This window comes from Heterodontus francisci, chromosome 3 (assembly GCF_036365525.1).
Source record: "Heterodontus francisci isolate sHetFra1 chromosome 3, sHetFra1.hap1, whole genome shotgun sequence".
In the NCBI taxonomy this organism is placed as follows: domain Eukaryota; kingdom Metazoa; phylum Chordata; class Chondrichthyes; order Heterodontiformes; family Heterodontidae; genus Heterodontus; species Heterodontus francisci.
The window spans coordinates 55211759-55227383 of NC_090373.1; the positions used below are offsets into that span (position 1 = coordinate 55211759).

Genomic DNA, 15625 nt, shown 5'->3' on the forward strand with positions numbered 1-15625 from the left:
GGACAGCGAATCGGCACTTGCACTGCAAGCTCCAGGGGATCAAAGTGTACACGTTTCGTGTGCAGTGCCTACACCTGACCACCCCTCATAACACCATCCTTTCATTAGTCTTTAGACACAAATTTGGAAGCCAATTTTTAAAATTATTTTTGCAGAAGTGGATCTATTTGTGGTGAAAATATTAAAGTTTTTTTTGCAGATGAGGTCAATGTTAGGTTGAACTGACATGAACTGAGTGAGGATCAGCAATGTGTTTGTGTGTGTATATGTGGGGTGTCATTGTCCTGAATATGCCTTCCTCAAGTTGAGATGCTGCGGAATGTTAAAAAAGTGACATTTTGGAACCAACACTTATTACGGTGTAAGCCTTCTCTCTCACTTACATGTTGAAGATATATGTATTTAACTACGCGCGCCAACTCCAGCTCAGGACTGTTGTATGAAAAGGAAGAATGTGCAGGGTAATGGGGAGAAGGAGGGGGAATGGCACTCAATGAATTGCTCTTTCGGAGAGCCGGTGCAGACAGGATAGGCCGAATGGCCTCCTTCTGCGCGGTAACAATTCTGTGATTCTGTGAAGTACTCTTAAATTAGGGTGAAAATTGATCGATGCCACTGAACTGTATTCTATTACATCCCCAAATCTCCCTCAAATTGAAGCTCTTTTGCCAGCAGCATTTGGTGGACAATCACCCACATTCTTTATGTTGTTTTTATTGATAATCTATTAATTCCCTGGCTTTTGCTTGTGATCGAAAATAAAACTTAACGATGTTGGTTACCTGAAACAAATTGCCAGATTATGACCATGCTGCTTACTAAAACACTTGTGGGTTTCAGTTCAAATTGAGTCGAAAGTAGGTGTTGGGAGTAGGGGATGGGGTTGGGGGGTGGAGTGGCACGTTTGAGTGAGCAGTATCGAGGCGCCACCTCCAGTTAGTTCTGGGCAATGAGACATGCCGGAGAAGCCACTTTCCTGAAACGCTGCTCAACCCAGTGAGCTCACTGGTTGTCGGGCGAAAAGAGAATTCACAGCAGGGAGCGAAAGTAAAGGCGCGCTTACGAATTCTGATGCCGTGTATGTTCATTGACTGGAAGCGGGAGAGTCAAGAGACTGTGAACTAAGTCTCTGTGTTATCCCTTGGCTGGAGCGCAAAGCTTGCAACACAGCGTGTGGGGAGTGTGAAGGGTTAAAAGGCAGTGATTTCTCACCATCTCTCTCTCTCACTCTCTTCCCCCCTCTTCCTCTCCTCCTTTCAGGGGAGGGTCTGCAAGACTATTGGAGCTTTGGAAGGTGACGTACCCTGTATGAAAACATAATAACTAATTGAGAAGCTGCAACAACTTTGGCAAAGGCGTGGAGAGAGCGTGTGGATGTGATACAAAGTTACCGGCAGAGGAGGAGAGTGCCTGAGGGATACTCGCCCATTGTGGATCGCTGCTGCTCAGAGAGCCGGCAGCGGGCAAGAAGATGGTTCAGCAAACTGCAGGGATTGAGGCGGAGAGCAGTTTGTCCCGGGATGCCACGGATAGCGAGGAGAATGAATTCCTGGCTTGCAGCCCCTCGCCGGCTTGCGACGGGGCGGACGAGCGGGACCCCGACTGGTGCAAGACGGCGAGCGGGCACATCAAGCGGCCCATGAACGCCTTCATGGTGTGGTCGAAGATCGAGAGGAGGAAGATCATGGAGCAGTCGCCGGACATGCACAACGCCGAGATCTCCAAGAGGCTGGGCAAGCGCTGGAAAATGCTGCGGGACAGCGAGAAGATCCCGTTCATCCGGGAGGCGGAGCGGCTGCGGCTCAAGCATATGGCCGACTACCCGGACTACAAGTACCGACCCCGAAAGAAACCCAAAACCGAGTCGGGCAAACAGCAGCAGCCGCCGCCGCCCAGCCTGAGCCCGGAGAAAAGTCACAGCAAGAGCGTCAAACACTCGGGCAAGAAATGCAGCAGCAGTGGCGGCAAACTCAAACCTCCCAAAGCCGGCGGCAGCTCCTCCTCCTCCTCTCAGGGGAAGCCGGCCAGCGAGCTGTCCGAGGACTTCGTCTTCGGCAACCTTAGGGGCAACAAGACTGTGAGGAGTGTTTTCGGCCGGGCCAGCAGCGAGGACGCCCTGGAGGGCCGCTTACAACAGCAAGGGGATGGTCCGAGCCCCAGGCGGGGCAGCGTGGCCGCCGTGCCGGCCAGCCCGACCCTCAGCTCGGCCGCCGAGTCGGTGGAAGGGGCCAGCCTATACGAGGAGCGGGACGGCGGCGGGGTGGCCAAGCTGGGCGGCAGGAGGTGTATCCACCTGAGGGCCAGTTCGCCCAGCTCCAGCCGCTCTGCCTCCACCTCCAGCGAAGAGGCGGACGACTTGCTCTACGACTTCAGCATGAACTTCTCGGCGGCCGGCGCCGGCAGCAGCGGCTCGGATCCGTTCAGTTCAGGGAATGTGAGCCTGTCACTGGTGGATAAGGACTTGGACTCTTATAGCGAGGGCAGCTCAGGCTCTCACTTTGAATTCCCAGACTACTGTACTCCAGAGCTCAGTGAGATGATCGCAGGGGATTGGCTAGAGGCAAACTTTTCCGACCTGGTCTTCACGTACTGATTATTTTTTTAAAAAGTTATTTTTTTAGCTTTTTTTTTTGTTGTTGTTGGTTTTATGACAATGTCGATTTTTTTTTATTAAAAACGCAAATGCCACCATTACAAGTCGATTCTCCAGGTCCGATCTGCTCTTCGAGTGGGATTTTTTCCCCCCTTCCCGCGTGTGTACGTGTTTGTGACCCCGAAAAGATGCAGTTTTTTAAAAAAAACTATTATTTTGATTGGAAATCGTGGCCGGACTTTCTATATAATCCTTTGGCGGCGCAACTGCTACAACCAGTTTGCTGGATGCTCCGAGTGGGACCACTACTCTAGAGAGAGAGAGAGAGAGAGCTGTGAACACTTCTATGCATCAAGACTGCAGGGAGTTTAAACGGCAAAAAAAAAATGAGAAACCCAGGCTTGTATATGAATTGTTTGTCTTAAACCAAGACCCTGAAGTTAACTTGATCCGTTGTACTGTTTTAATCGTGTGTTGTATATGCCAATAAGACTGTTTTTTGCTCTGTAAATTTTGTTTTTGTTCCCTCACAATACCTCCTTTTACCATCTAATAACACAGGCAGCATAGACCTCAGAGTATAGATTTTTTTTGATACATGCAGACCTCAAGACTTTTTAAAACGAAAAAAAAATACTAAATATTTTCACTTGTATTTTTCTACAGCTAAAAGGGAACCTTCTTGCTGTGATTGACCAGTGAGAATTTCTGGCACTTCGTTTTTTTGTGTTATTTTCCCTTTTTTTTCCTGCTGTTTAGCATCCTGCTTAAAGGATTCAAAAACTTGTTTTTTGGAGAAACAAAATCCTTGCATTAATGCCTTGTGATTTTAAATCTGCAAGTGCTCAGTCTTTTTGTACAGTTGTAGATTTAGATTTGTTGAATATTTGTAGGCAAGAAAATTTATTGAAAAGACGTGAGATAGAACAGGAGTCGTTCTTAGTGAGCCTATATGTACTGTATTATATACTGTAGGAATTTTATGTGTAATCATACGCTGTGATATGTGGGTCAAATCCCGATGACAGGTGTGAAACTGGAGCATTTTTAACATGGCACATGTGAAATCTTAATTCATTTTTGTGCAATATGAAATACAGATCATCTGCACATTATTTTGTAGCAAACTTATGAACTAAAACAGACGTGTGCACTGTAATCATTGCCTGTCTTGATGCTAAGAGTCTGTATCGGGTTGGGGGTGCGGGGAGGGGAGGGGGGGGGGGGGGTGGTTAAATAAAAAAATCAGCTGGAACTGATAGTAACAGAAGTATTGCCATGCATTTATACGGAATATTAAGGTCGATCCACTCACTAACCTCACTCTGGGACAGGGAGGGACGTTCTGCTTGTGCAAACTCTACCCATGGAAAACATGGTAATAAATCTGGCATCGCTAAGGAATTTTCTTATTTACTTTATTACTGAACAACATCGCCATCTGAATACTCTTGGACAAACAAAATGGGCATTGTGGCTTTAAATTCAAATCCCCGCCTCATCTGAGTCACCACTCTTACGTGAATGTACAAGGGTGTCCCTTAGTGGAGCAGGTTTTCAGACAGCGGGACTCCCAGAGGTCCGACTTCTGAGACAGGATCGGCATAGTGTTCTCCGATGCAATTTTAACAAGTTTCTTGTACGATCGCAGCGTCACTTTTTGATCTATATGAAAATATATGCAGGCGGACTGGGTCGCACGGTCTTAGTCTTCACCTCTGAAAGAGCTGCCTCAGGCACTGTCGTTTCTAAGAGCCGAGATTAATTCAACGTTGACTAAAAAAATCTTTATTCGTCCAGGATTTTTTTTTTTGGTTATCAAAAAGGTAAAAAAAATAAAAAAACTTAACGAGTTGGCTTCCGTGTGTACTAATGCACTTAAATTTGTACCCGTTTCAAATTGTTTTTAAATGGGGCAAATAAGATGTTTCAAACGTTTCTCGTTAACCAATGATTATTAAAAAACACATAACATTGCATCACCAACAACCAAATGCATGTGATGGTGGCGGTTCAGAAACTCTGTGTTAAAAAGTGAGGTCTACCAGAATCCTGCAAGTTATACTGCCATCCCCACTGCCACCTATCAAACTTCATGCCACCCAAAAAAACAACACTTTCTGGACAAGTTGCTGTTTCTTCATTTCCACGCCAAAGGTGGTTAGTCACAGGTTCAATGATGGCGATTGACAGCCCAGCCAGACACCTGATCGGGTAATCGGATTTGACATGTCTTTGGATAAATTGAGAGTCAAAGATGCTGAGGACAGTGCTGCCCAATCTGATTGAGAGGCGATTTGTGGAGGGATGGAAAAGGCGATTTTAACATATCGGACAATTGCGTATATCTCAAGAAGATATGATGGAAATTTTCTACGGTGTATTTATAGCAAAATATTGGAAGTGTCTAACACCAGGAATGTCCCAAGTGTTTTGGCATCATGGGTGTTTAGGTATATAGTTTGGAATGACATGGGCAATGTACAATGTTTAAATCGACGTTTACGTGAATTTGCAGGCGTCTCAGTTTACACAGACAAATAAGCAGGATTATCCGCCAATGAGGCAACAGCACTGGAAACAGCCTTTACCAAACTTCAGTCCCATGAAATTCTAAGAGGACCAACCAGAGTGTAAGAAATATGAGCATAAAGTAAATTGAGTTGCCTGAGTTTCATAGGCTGTATTTTTGGCCCTTGGGCTGGGGTTTGGGCACGACTTTCTGTAAGGTGATTTTGGACTCTCAAGGTAAGGGGAGCAGAAGTGTTGAAAGCATTCAGCAAGAAAGTTTTGATTTAATCGTCTGGAGTTGTTACAGTGTACCTAACTTTTTCCAAAAAACAAATATTTGGATGATTGATGTGGTTACATTATTTCTCATATATTCATAGTTCAACAGCAATCTGCTTAGTCATCCCAAACACTGCATGCAAGCATCAGTTTTGAAGCAGCATTGAAAAATATACAAGCTTACATAGTTTTGATCAATACTGTGAAAGGATTTTAACTTTAAATAAAAGCAAAATACTGCGGATGCTGGAAATCTGAAATAAAAACAAGAAATGCTAGAACCACTCAGCAGGTCTGGCAGCATCTGTGGAAAGAGAAGGGTCACTGACCTGAAACGTTAACTCTGCTTCTCTTTCCATAGATGCTGCCAGACCTGCTGAGTGGTTCCAGCATTTCTTGTTTTTATTTTAACTTTAAACTCTGTCTAAAAAATTGGTGGAGGTAAATGTGTGAGGAGCGTAAGGTGATTGTAGGACAATCTGTGGCTTTCTGCACTAATATGAAGCTCCTTGGTCAACCTGCTGTGAAATGTACTTGAGTTTTCTCCTCACAGACAAAAATAGCTTCCTCAAGAAGAAGCCTCACAATATTTGTTAGTTAAGACTAAAGAATAGTTTTCTAATCAATATTCCAATTGCTTGAATACCATAACTACTTGGCACTTGTGTAATAGCTTTTTTAATGTAAAAAAAACTGAGTTGCTTAGTCAGATAGTTAATTGTCCCATTCAGGTTGCAAAGTTTGTTTCTTCACCTCTGGGTATTATTGAAAACAAGCCTCATCTAATGGAAATCTCTGTCTGTAAGGATACTGTTTATAATGAAATTGGAAAATTGGTCAGAGTTCACAAGTTGGTACTAAATTGACAATCCAATTTAGAAAGGACACAAATGTCACTAATGTAGGAAAATAAAGAAAATTCACACTGCTGTTATAGGGGTATCCCTCAAGAGGTGGGTGTGAAAGGAATAGTGCACGAAAGAGATTTGTGACCCTTCCCTCAATGTTGTTGACAACATAACTCAACATTATATCTGAATGTGCCTTCAGTAAGTTGCTTTTCGATTATTCTAATATTGCTTCAATTTACTGAGACTGTCATAATCATTCCCTAATTCCTATTACTCTGTTTTGATGTAACTACGCTTGATGCTGATTCCAGTAATCCTCACATCAGCACTAATTCCCAATATATTTTAATTGCAGCACAATATTGTCCTTGATCTTGCATAACTTTAGATAGGGCCATTTTTTATATACATCTATAAAGTTTCTTATTGTAAGTGCATCTAGATTTTACATTATCTCCCAGTTCCTAAAAGATTTCATCTGCAATCTTTATGAGCCTTCGCTGAGATTTTTTCCCCTAAAGACATGTTGTTGCACCAGAGTAGCGGGTGCTTTCCTTTGAATTTGACCTGTACTGTGATTGATGCTGAAAGCCGAAATTTATTCCCTCTTACAGGTGTGATTTCTAATCTTGATGAGCAAAGGAAAAATCATCAGAAATAATATTTTTCTTGTTTACTGCAATGCAAAACAATAAACACAGCATGCTTAAATGTGATGAGTAAAGATTCTAAAGATGACCAACATGATATCAAGCTTGGCTTTAGAAACCAACAGCTGAATGTACCAAAGGAAAAAAATCAAATGTAAGTATGACGGCCTTCAAAATGCAGAGCTCACTTAACGCACCATTTTGGATAGATTTCCAGAAATTCAGTTTTGGTTAATGCGGTATCCACACCGCTTCTCTAACCATCATGCCTAGGACTGGAATTCCCCCTGTAAACCCCTCCAGATCTCTGCCCGACACTTGCCTTTTAAGACCCTTCATCAAATCCATCTCTGACCAAGGTTTTGGTTACCCTCCTAATATCTCCTCCTTTGGCTCAGTGCCCTTTTATTTCCTAACTGCACCTCCGTAAGTACATCAGGACAGTTTTCTACATTAAAAGTACTATATAAATACAAAATGTTACTATAAACAGATCCAAATGGCTGCTCTTCCAAAACTGCTATCATCAAACAGGCCTGGTGAGGAATTATTTACAATTACTTTTTCTCTAATGCTTACTATGCATTGAGGTTGTGTTGGGATTGGTTAACAAACTACCAATATATGGAAGTTATTTTTTAAAACAATACCTTACACTGGAATCCTGTAGGTAGGCAGTGTTATTAGTGCAGCATCTTCAAACAGACTTGGGTGTAGCCATTTTGGGAATGCCAACCTGGCACAATCAAACAGCAAAGCAAATAAAGTGTAACACAATCTTTCCTACAGCTATCTTGAAGGATTGTAAAAGAATAATACATTTTGTAATTCTCTTACAATATCCTTAAAGTAATGATGATAAATTGTTTATCAACTCTGGTTATCAAAATTGGGTGCATTTTGCTTTGAAATTGGGAATGTGTCTTGCTAAACACATCTTTCTGAGCATCATGTCATTTAATCTTATCTCAAGCATCAATTCTAAGTGGCTTTCAGTATCACAGATGTAACACAATAAAGTTGCACATTTACCAGTGCACTTAGGAATCATAATCTGAACAGGCTGAGACTAAGAAAGAAGACTGCAAACTGACCTGAATCTTTAAAATTATGAAGAGGTTTGCTATGTTAGATGTAGAGAAGACATTTCTACTTGTGGCGGAGATCAAAACTTGGGGCCATAAATAGAAGATACTAATAAATCCAATAAGTATTCAGGAGAAACTTCTTTACCCAGATAGTGGTGAGCATGTGGAATTCTGTATCACAAGGAGTAGTTGAGGCCTCTGTATCAGTATGATACATGCATTATTTACCCCATTTGTGCCCAGTGTCTTATAGAAAGATTTATTTTCCCCAAAATGCTGAATCAAGCACTAGACAATGGTTAGAATGTGAAACTTATTATCAAATGGAGTAGTTTGAGGCTAATAGCATAGATGGATTTAAGGGGAAGCTGGATAAATACATGATGGAAGAAAGAATAATAGGATATGCTGATGGGGATAGATGGAAAAAGATGGAAAGAGGCTTGTGTTGAGCATAAACACTGACATAGACCTCAGCCCTTGGAAACCACTTTTACTGGACCCAGTGTGACTTTCTATTTAATAACCCAGCTATTCTTGCATGTCTGAATGAGATGTGAAACCTTAGTGCCAATTAGTACTTTGATAATTTGGTTTTCTTAACTCTGAGGCCTACATTCAAATTACATGAAATAAAAATGCACCTGGTGCAGTGGAAGTAAACTGGATTAGTGATTTAGGCCATATTTTGTCAGGAAAGTGAAAGGAATCTAGCAATACTATTTACTTTATAGTTAAAGGTCATATTTAAAGTTAAACCATAAGTTTGGTGATTAACAGCATACCATTTAAATTCTGACAACTATTGGGTCTCTTATTAAAAACATAAGGTTCAATAGTTCTGCATCCTCTGTGTATACCTCAGATTTTAATGCCATGATTAATTCAATGGCATGATGCCTTATGATATCATAAGACAAACAAATGAGCATTTCATATCCTTTCATTTCTAATACAATGATTTTGTTAAGAAGGCAATCAGTATTCCAGATTTTGATGTGCATTGTTGGCTTGGATATTTGCTCGTTGGCCCTTAAATTCTCTCTTTCAATTAAAATAAACCCTGGATCTCCTTCTCTAAAACTCTCTGCCATTTCACCTCCTTCACCCCCTTTATGACACTTCTTAAAACCTATTTATTTAACCAAGCTGTTAGTCACCCGTTCTAATATCTTTTTCTTTGGATTGGTATCAATTTCTATTTAATTACACACCTATAAAGCATCTTGTGATGTTTTACCACGTGAAAGATGCGACTGCTTGTCGATTAGAATATATAGAAACCATGCGGTAGATTTTTTAATACAGGTGATAGTGAAACAGAGGCGGAGAAGTGTAGGTTCATATTTTTGAATACCAGCATTATTGTGAGTTAAAACTTAAAGTGCACAGGTAAATGCTCTTGGGATGTAGTGCTGAACCACACAGTTTAGAAAATTCCAGGTTATTCACCAGTGTGTCGAGTTAATGGATATCAGCTAGGCAATGCTAAAGAACACTCCTACGGTAGGGAAGAGAAAAATAACACAAATTCTCACTGTCCAGTGCCTCTTCCTAGAAAATGTGTAGCAGATGTAGGCTCAGCTGTAATGGTTTCTGCAGTCAAATAGTCACTGACACTTACTGAGCTACCACAAGAAAAGTGATAACTTGGATGAAAATTGGTGTGGAACAATACCACAATATAAATCACTATGTTGAGAAAATTTAGAAAAGGGAAAATCTAATATTGCATTAGATAATTGATTGTCACAAGAAGGGACTCAAATGTGCAATTTTAATTCAAGGTGCTACAAGACAGTTCTGATTCCTAATCCAGGTGTGATCCTGCCTCTGTCTGCATATGAACGTATGTCAGTGATTTCCAATTTTTCTTTGTGCGAAGGATCTATTGCAAATATTGATACATGTAAGGTTTCCTTCCGTCTAAACTTCCAAAAGATAGTGTCTACTGCACAGAAGAAAACAAAACTCCCATTGCAGAGAACCTCTTTTTTTAATGTGGACACAACAGAAATAATGAGCTAGTAAGTCAACAAATAAAGAACAAAAAATGATGAAATACAGAATTCTCAAGTCATTACTCACAGCATGAGTTGTGCCTGGATCAGACAGACAGAAAGCTGATGACCTTGTGGACCCCCCTCCTAGTGTCTGTAGACCCCAGTTTGAAACCCTATGGTGTAAATGATTCTTGCAGCAATGTTATCTATCACTATAATGAAGGCATCCACATACACTAACATGGTATAAAAAGCCATTGTAGACAGTTTTTTAAATTACCTTGTCACTTAAGTCCACTGTCATGCCTCATACTGCAGTTTGTCAAAGAACTAGCACTTTAATAATTCCTTTATAATTTATTCCATATGTGTCAATAGTTGTCAAATGAACCTTTTAACAAAGCTGCTAGTTCAACTTGCCATCTGTGGCCATTTATAGTGGTAGTGTTTCCATCTGCATTTGTGTATCTTAGGTATGCAGCAATATAGTAAATGTTACACTTTATGTACTTGAAGCCAATATCAAAGGCAGCATGTTTATAATATAGTCACTTGCCAAATATTCAAATGTGATGATGGTATCACTACAATCTACTATGCAATAAAATAAGCCTCCACTGTAACATCTGATACACCAATGAAGCAACCTCTATTCGCCGGTCACATTAATATAGCAAGTCCAAGTGTATTTTTATAAGTTTATTAACAATAAGATATCATAATATTTTTTTATTATGTTCATATGCTTTCAGAATCACTCATGACATTATATTTTGTGAAGTTACAGGAACTGAACCAACGTACGTGCTAGCTTATAAGGTTTCTTGACTATGCATATTTGCCACTGAAGCATAGGAAAGTTATTATCTGCACTTGCACATGGGTAATTTACTGCTATTGGTAAGTTAAACCATCCAGTGGGATGTAACGTGTAACAATGTAAATTTAACAGCTTAGGTACGAGAAATGAGACACTTGACCTTTGTTAATGTGTGCATCTTATAGTGCACTGATCATTATATTCAAAATAAAGCACTCAAACTTAATCTAACAGATAAACCATGCCTCAGAGAGATGAGATTTCACACTTTGACTAAACAACTCACTGAGTATGTTCTATGGCCTGACTGAACCCTATAGTTACCACATACCAAAATGTTTGGGCTAAATTGAGCTAAAATTACTCAAAACGTTACATTTTCCAAAATTGTCAGGGAAACATGGAAAATATTTTCTAATGATGATAGTTTAAGGTGACAGCATAAGAAGATTGCAAAAGTAGAGGTATCACAAAGGATTCCTTAGGATAAGAACAAAAGAACATAAGAAATAGGAGCAGGTGTAGGCCATTTGGCCCCTTGAGCCTACTCTGCCATTCAATAAGATCATGGCTGAACTGATTGTGGCCTTAATGCCACTTTCCTGCCTGCCATAACTCTTTACTCCCTTGTAGATCAAAAATCTGTCAGCTCAGCCTTGAATATATTCAATGACCCAGACTCCACTACTCTCTGGGATAGAGAATTCTAAAGATTAAAGACCACTGAGAGAAGAAATTCCTCCTCATCTCCATCTTAAATTGGGAGACCCCTTATTTTGAAACTGTGCCCCCTAGTTCTAAATTCCCCCACGAGGGGAAACATCCTCTCAGCATCTACCCTATCAAACTCCCTCAGAATCTTATATGTTTCAATAAGATCCCCTCTCATTCTTCTAAATTCCAATGGATATAGGCCCAATCTCATCAACCTTTCCTCATAAGGCAACCCCTTCATCCCAGGAATCAATCTCGAGAACCTTCTCTGAACTGTCTCCAATGCAAGTATATCTCTCCTTAAATAAGGAGACCATACAGAACTCTAGGTGTGTTCTCACCAATGCCCTGTATCGTTGTAGCTAGACTTCCTTACTTTTATACTGTATCTCCCTTGCAATAAAGGCCAACATTCCATTTGTCTTCCTAATTATTTGTGGTACCTGCATGTTAACTTTTTGTGATTCATGTACGAGGACACCCAGATCCCTTTCTCCTGCAGCATTCTGCTGTCTCTCTCCATTTAAATAATAGACTGATTTTCTTCTCTACTATCCTGTCCAAAATTGAGTGGGATAGTGGCAGGAATTGGTAGGAAACTGAGGCCTATTGAGGCCTATTGTTGCCTACCTGCCTGAGCTCAATTGTAAATATTAGGAGTGGAAGTTCAGGGAGCAGAGTCCAACCTCTTATTCCATTTTCATCCTGCCTGTTCCCAGGAAATGTCTCATGAAAGACAGCATTGAGTTTGCAGGAATGGCAACAATGTCCCCAAAATGCAGCAATGGAGGGATGGGTATCGTAGATGCCTCCTTGTCCTCCAATCTTGTCCTAATTATGTTCCCTTGTAGACCGTGGTCTCAGCTTTAAGGTCCATCAAAAATCTCCTCTTGCAGCATTGTTGCAGTGTCCCTGCACCACCAGAGTTTCCTCAGTGTGCCTGGTGGGCTCTCTCCTGGCTGTGGGAATCCCACCACTCATAATAATGAAACTTGACCCAGGACAATGGTTGTTGTGATGGTTTTGGAGGAATGGGCAAAAGTCGCTCTCTGTAGGAATACTGCTGTGAAGAGTAAAATCCAGCCTATTCTGTCTACAGGTCCAGCCATTAGATACCTTTCTCAAGAATCTATTGTTCATGCCTGTAGGGGATCACAGCTGAGACCAAAGCTGTTTTCACCCCACATCCAAGTTCACACATTGTCCAGCAGTGGGAACAATGAACAAACGGGAACAATAATTCCTGGATTTTTTTCTTTCGTCCAATGCCACCAAAGTCAACTGTCTTTCCCTTACTACCACTCAGTTGGACTTAGCTAACTCAGCACAAATCAGGGATTGAATCTAGGTCCTTTCTGGCTATATGGCTCAGCAGTACATCAGGTCTGCCAGTCAAGAATATGAATGTCAGGTTGTTGACTGGTTGGGACAGATGGCTTGTTTGTGTGTTGTAACTTTTATATATAGGCAGTACATTTATCTGCTGAATTTCTTAGGGAACCCGAGTCCATAAAAAATAAATTACTAGAAAAACAGACCACATCAATTGACTCCTTTGGAAGAGATCAGCATATTCAGCACCCTGATCAACCAGGAATTTCTATTCTACATTATGATTCCACAGACACACTCAAGTAGTTTGCCTAAGTAGCCATTACTCATATATGTTATTCAAAGCACATGCCCTTTGGGAACCTGGCTGATTTTTGCCCTCCTTAGTCCAAAGTGCCAAAGCCATTTGTAGCTCCCCTACCTAACATCAGCTAACAACATACTGACCAGTGATTGAACCGGGGACCATTCTGCACTGTATGGTTCAGTTCTTTAGTCAGAACTGGATTTATCAACTATGCTAATGGAGAAGCTAATGACAGTTGAGAAAAAGGATTGCAACCGAGGATCATGCTGCTGGAAAAGGGTAATTCTGCAATTCCTTTAGTTAGAAAACATTCACTGTATGTCGTGACATAGGGGTTAATTTTCAACTGTGGTGCAAATCCAATGGGTGATGGGTACGTTGTCCACTATGTTCACTGAATGGCATCAAATGGAGGCCCAAACTGTTTTCATTGCTGGGCCCCAACCGGATAATTTGAGTGAACTGTCAGTGCTCAATAAACAGATATTGCCAGAAGTCGGCCAGATGCCAATTGAGGCACTTAGTGGCCTATTAATGACCAATTAAGGGCCTCTTCCCACCGCCACTCGGATCTTACCAGTGAATGGGTACCTCCGCCACGTGGGAAGGACACCTTGTAACACGAGGCACCCTCCCTGCGGGCTTGGAGAGGCATCACTTCTCCGTGGGCAATCTGTGGGCCACGGAAGACCCTCGTCAGAAACCATTTTACCACACCCACCCCCGGAACCCCCACTACCTGGACTGAGCGACCAACCCCCCACCCCCCTTGCCAGAGTCTTCCAGACTGGCCCTGATGACCCTGCCTCACTTACCTGAGGTCCAGGGTTCCAGTGCTGTGCCTGGGTCCAAGGCCTCTGCAGTACCGGCAGTGGCCACCACTTCCAGTGGCGCTGCCGATAATGCTGAGCTGCTGGCCTCTGATTGGCCGGTAGCTCTTGGAGGCGGGATCCCTGTCTTTAAAGGAATGAGGATCCTGGCTGATGAAACTTAGAGGTTAAAAAATTGGAGGATTGCTCCAGGGAGGTCGCGAAAAGACCTAGGCGGGGTTCCTGCCATCTTTTTGGCCTGGCGCCAGGAGCTCAGCCTCCTCCACAAAATCTTGCAGCTTATTTCAGATCTCCTACTGTCACAGAATTGATGTCTCCTCTAACATTTGTTTGTGATGCCATTACATGGTGTTGAACCATTTGGAAACAAAGCAATCTTCAAAAAAATCTCATGTTACATCTTGCACATATGCATCTTCATGTTAAATTGTTGAATTGACAGTAGAAATGTGCACACAGCTCTTACTGGTGAAGAGAAACTAAAAGGACAGAGGGTGGGAATAATTAAAACAGTAAATGGTGGGATAAAATTGGTTTGAATGTGTGTTACTAGTACCGATATGGTAACAGTTTCAGTGTAACTGAGCTGCTCATGTACACAGGCTGCAGACCAAATAATTTGTAATTTAAGTTCAAAAAGGATATTTTCATGAATTCTTAAATTTGTCCCGATTTCACCAACAAAACCCTTAATATTATTTCCTACTAAGATACCATGTGGCTGCATATTATGTGCTTTCACGTAAATGCTAATGAATATGCTACTGTGGTTCAGTAGCACTCTCATGTCTGAGTCTGGAGTTTGTAGGTTCAATTCCTGTTCCTGGACTTAAGCACAAAAATCGAAGGCACTTTAATGCAGTACTGAGGGGCTCTGCACTGTTGGAGGTGCTGTCTTTCAGATCAGTTGTGAAATTGAGGCCCTCTCTGCCCACTTAGAGGAATGTAAAAGATCCAATGACATATTTATCCCTTAATCAACATCACAAAAAGTGATATCCAGTCAATATTACATTGCTGTTTGTGGGAGCTTGCTGTGTACAAATTGGCTGCTGTGTTTTCCACATTGCAACAGTGACTACACTTCAAAAATACTTCATTGGCTATAAAGTGCTTTGGGATGTCCAGTGGTTGTGAAAGGTTCCATGTAAGTACAAGGGATAATCCAGGTAATTATAGACCGGTGAGCCTGACGTCAGTGGTAGGGAAGCTGCTGGAGAAGTTACTGAGGGATAGGATCTATTCCCATTTGGAAGAAAATGGGCTTATCAGTGATAGGCAACATGGTTTTGTGCAGGGAAGGTCATGTCTTACCAACTTAATAGAATTCTTTGAGAAAGTGACAAAGTTGATTGATGAGGGAAGGGCTGTAGATGTCATATACATGGACTTCAGTAAGGCGTTTGATAAGATTCCCCATGGTAGGCTGATGGAGAAAGTGAAGGCGCATGGGGTCCAAGGTGTACTAGCTAGATGGATAAAGAACTGGCTGGGCAACAGGAGACAGAGAGTAGCAGTGGAAGGGAGTTTCTCAAAATGGAGACGTGTGACCAGTGGTGTTCCACAGGGATCCGTGCTGGGACCACTGTTGTTTGTGATATACATAAATGATTTGGAGGAAAGTATAGGTGGTCTGATTAGCAAGTT

General features: G+C 41.7%; 1 protein-coding gene across 1 annotated transcript; it reads left to right on the forward strand.

The window, feature by feature from the left end:
* The first annotated feature begins 1365 nt into the window (after positions 1–1365).
* On the forward strand, positions 1366–3778 carry LOC137352239 (transcription factor SOX-11-like). Its single transcript, XM_068017492.1, has one exon. The coding sequence runs from the start codon at positions 1472–1474 to the stop codon at positions 2591–2593; it is 1122 nt and encodes a 373-aa protein (XP_067873593.1). The 5' UTR covers positions 1366–1471; the 3' UTR covers positions 2594–3778.
* The last annotated feature ends 11847 nt before the right edge of the window (positions 3779–15625 follow it).

Excerpts from the sequence above, each read along its gene's own strand:
- LOC137352239 (XM_068017492.1), top strand. The coding sequence starts at position 1,472 with ATGGTTCAGCAAACTGCAGGGATTGAGGCGGAGAGCAGTTTGTCCCGG.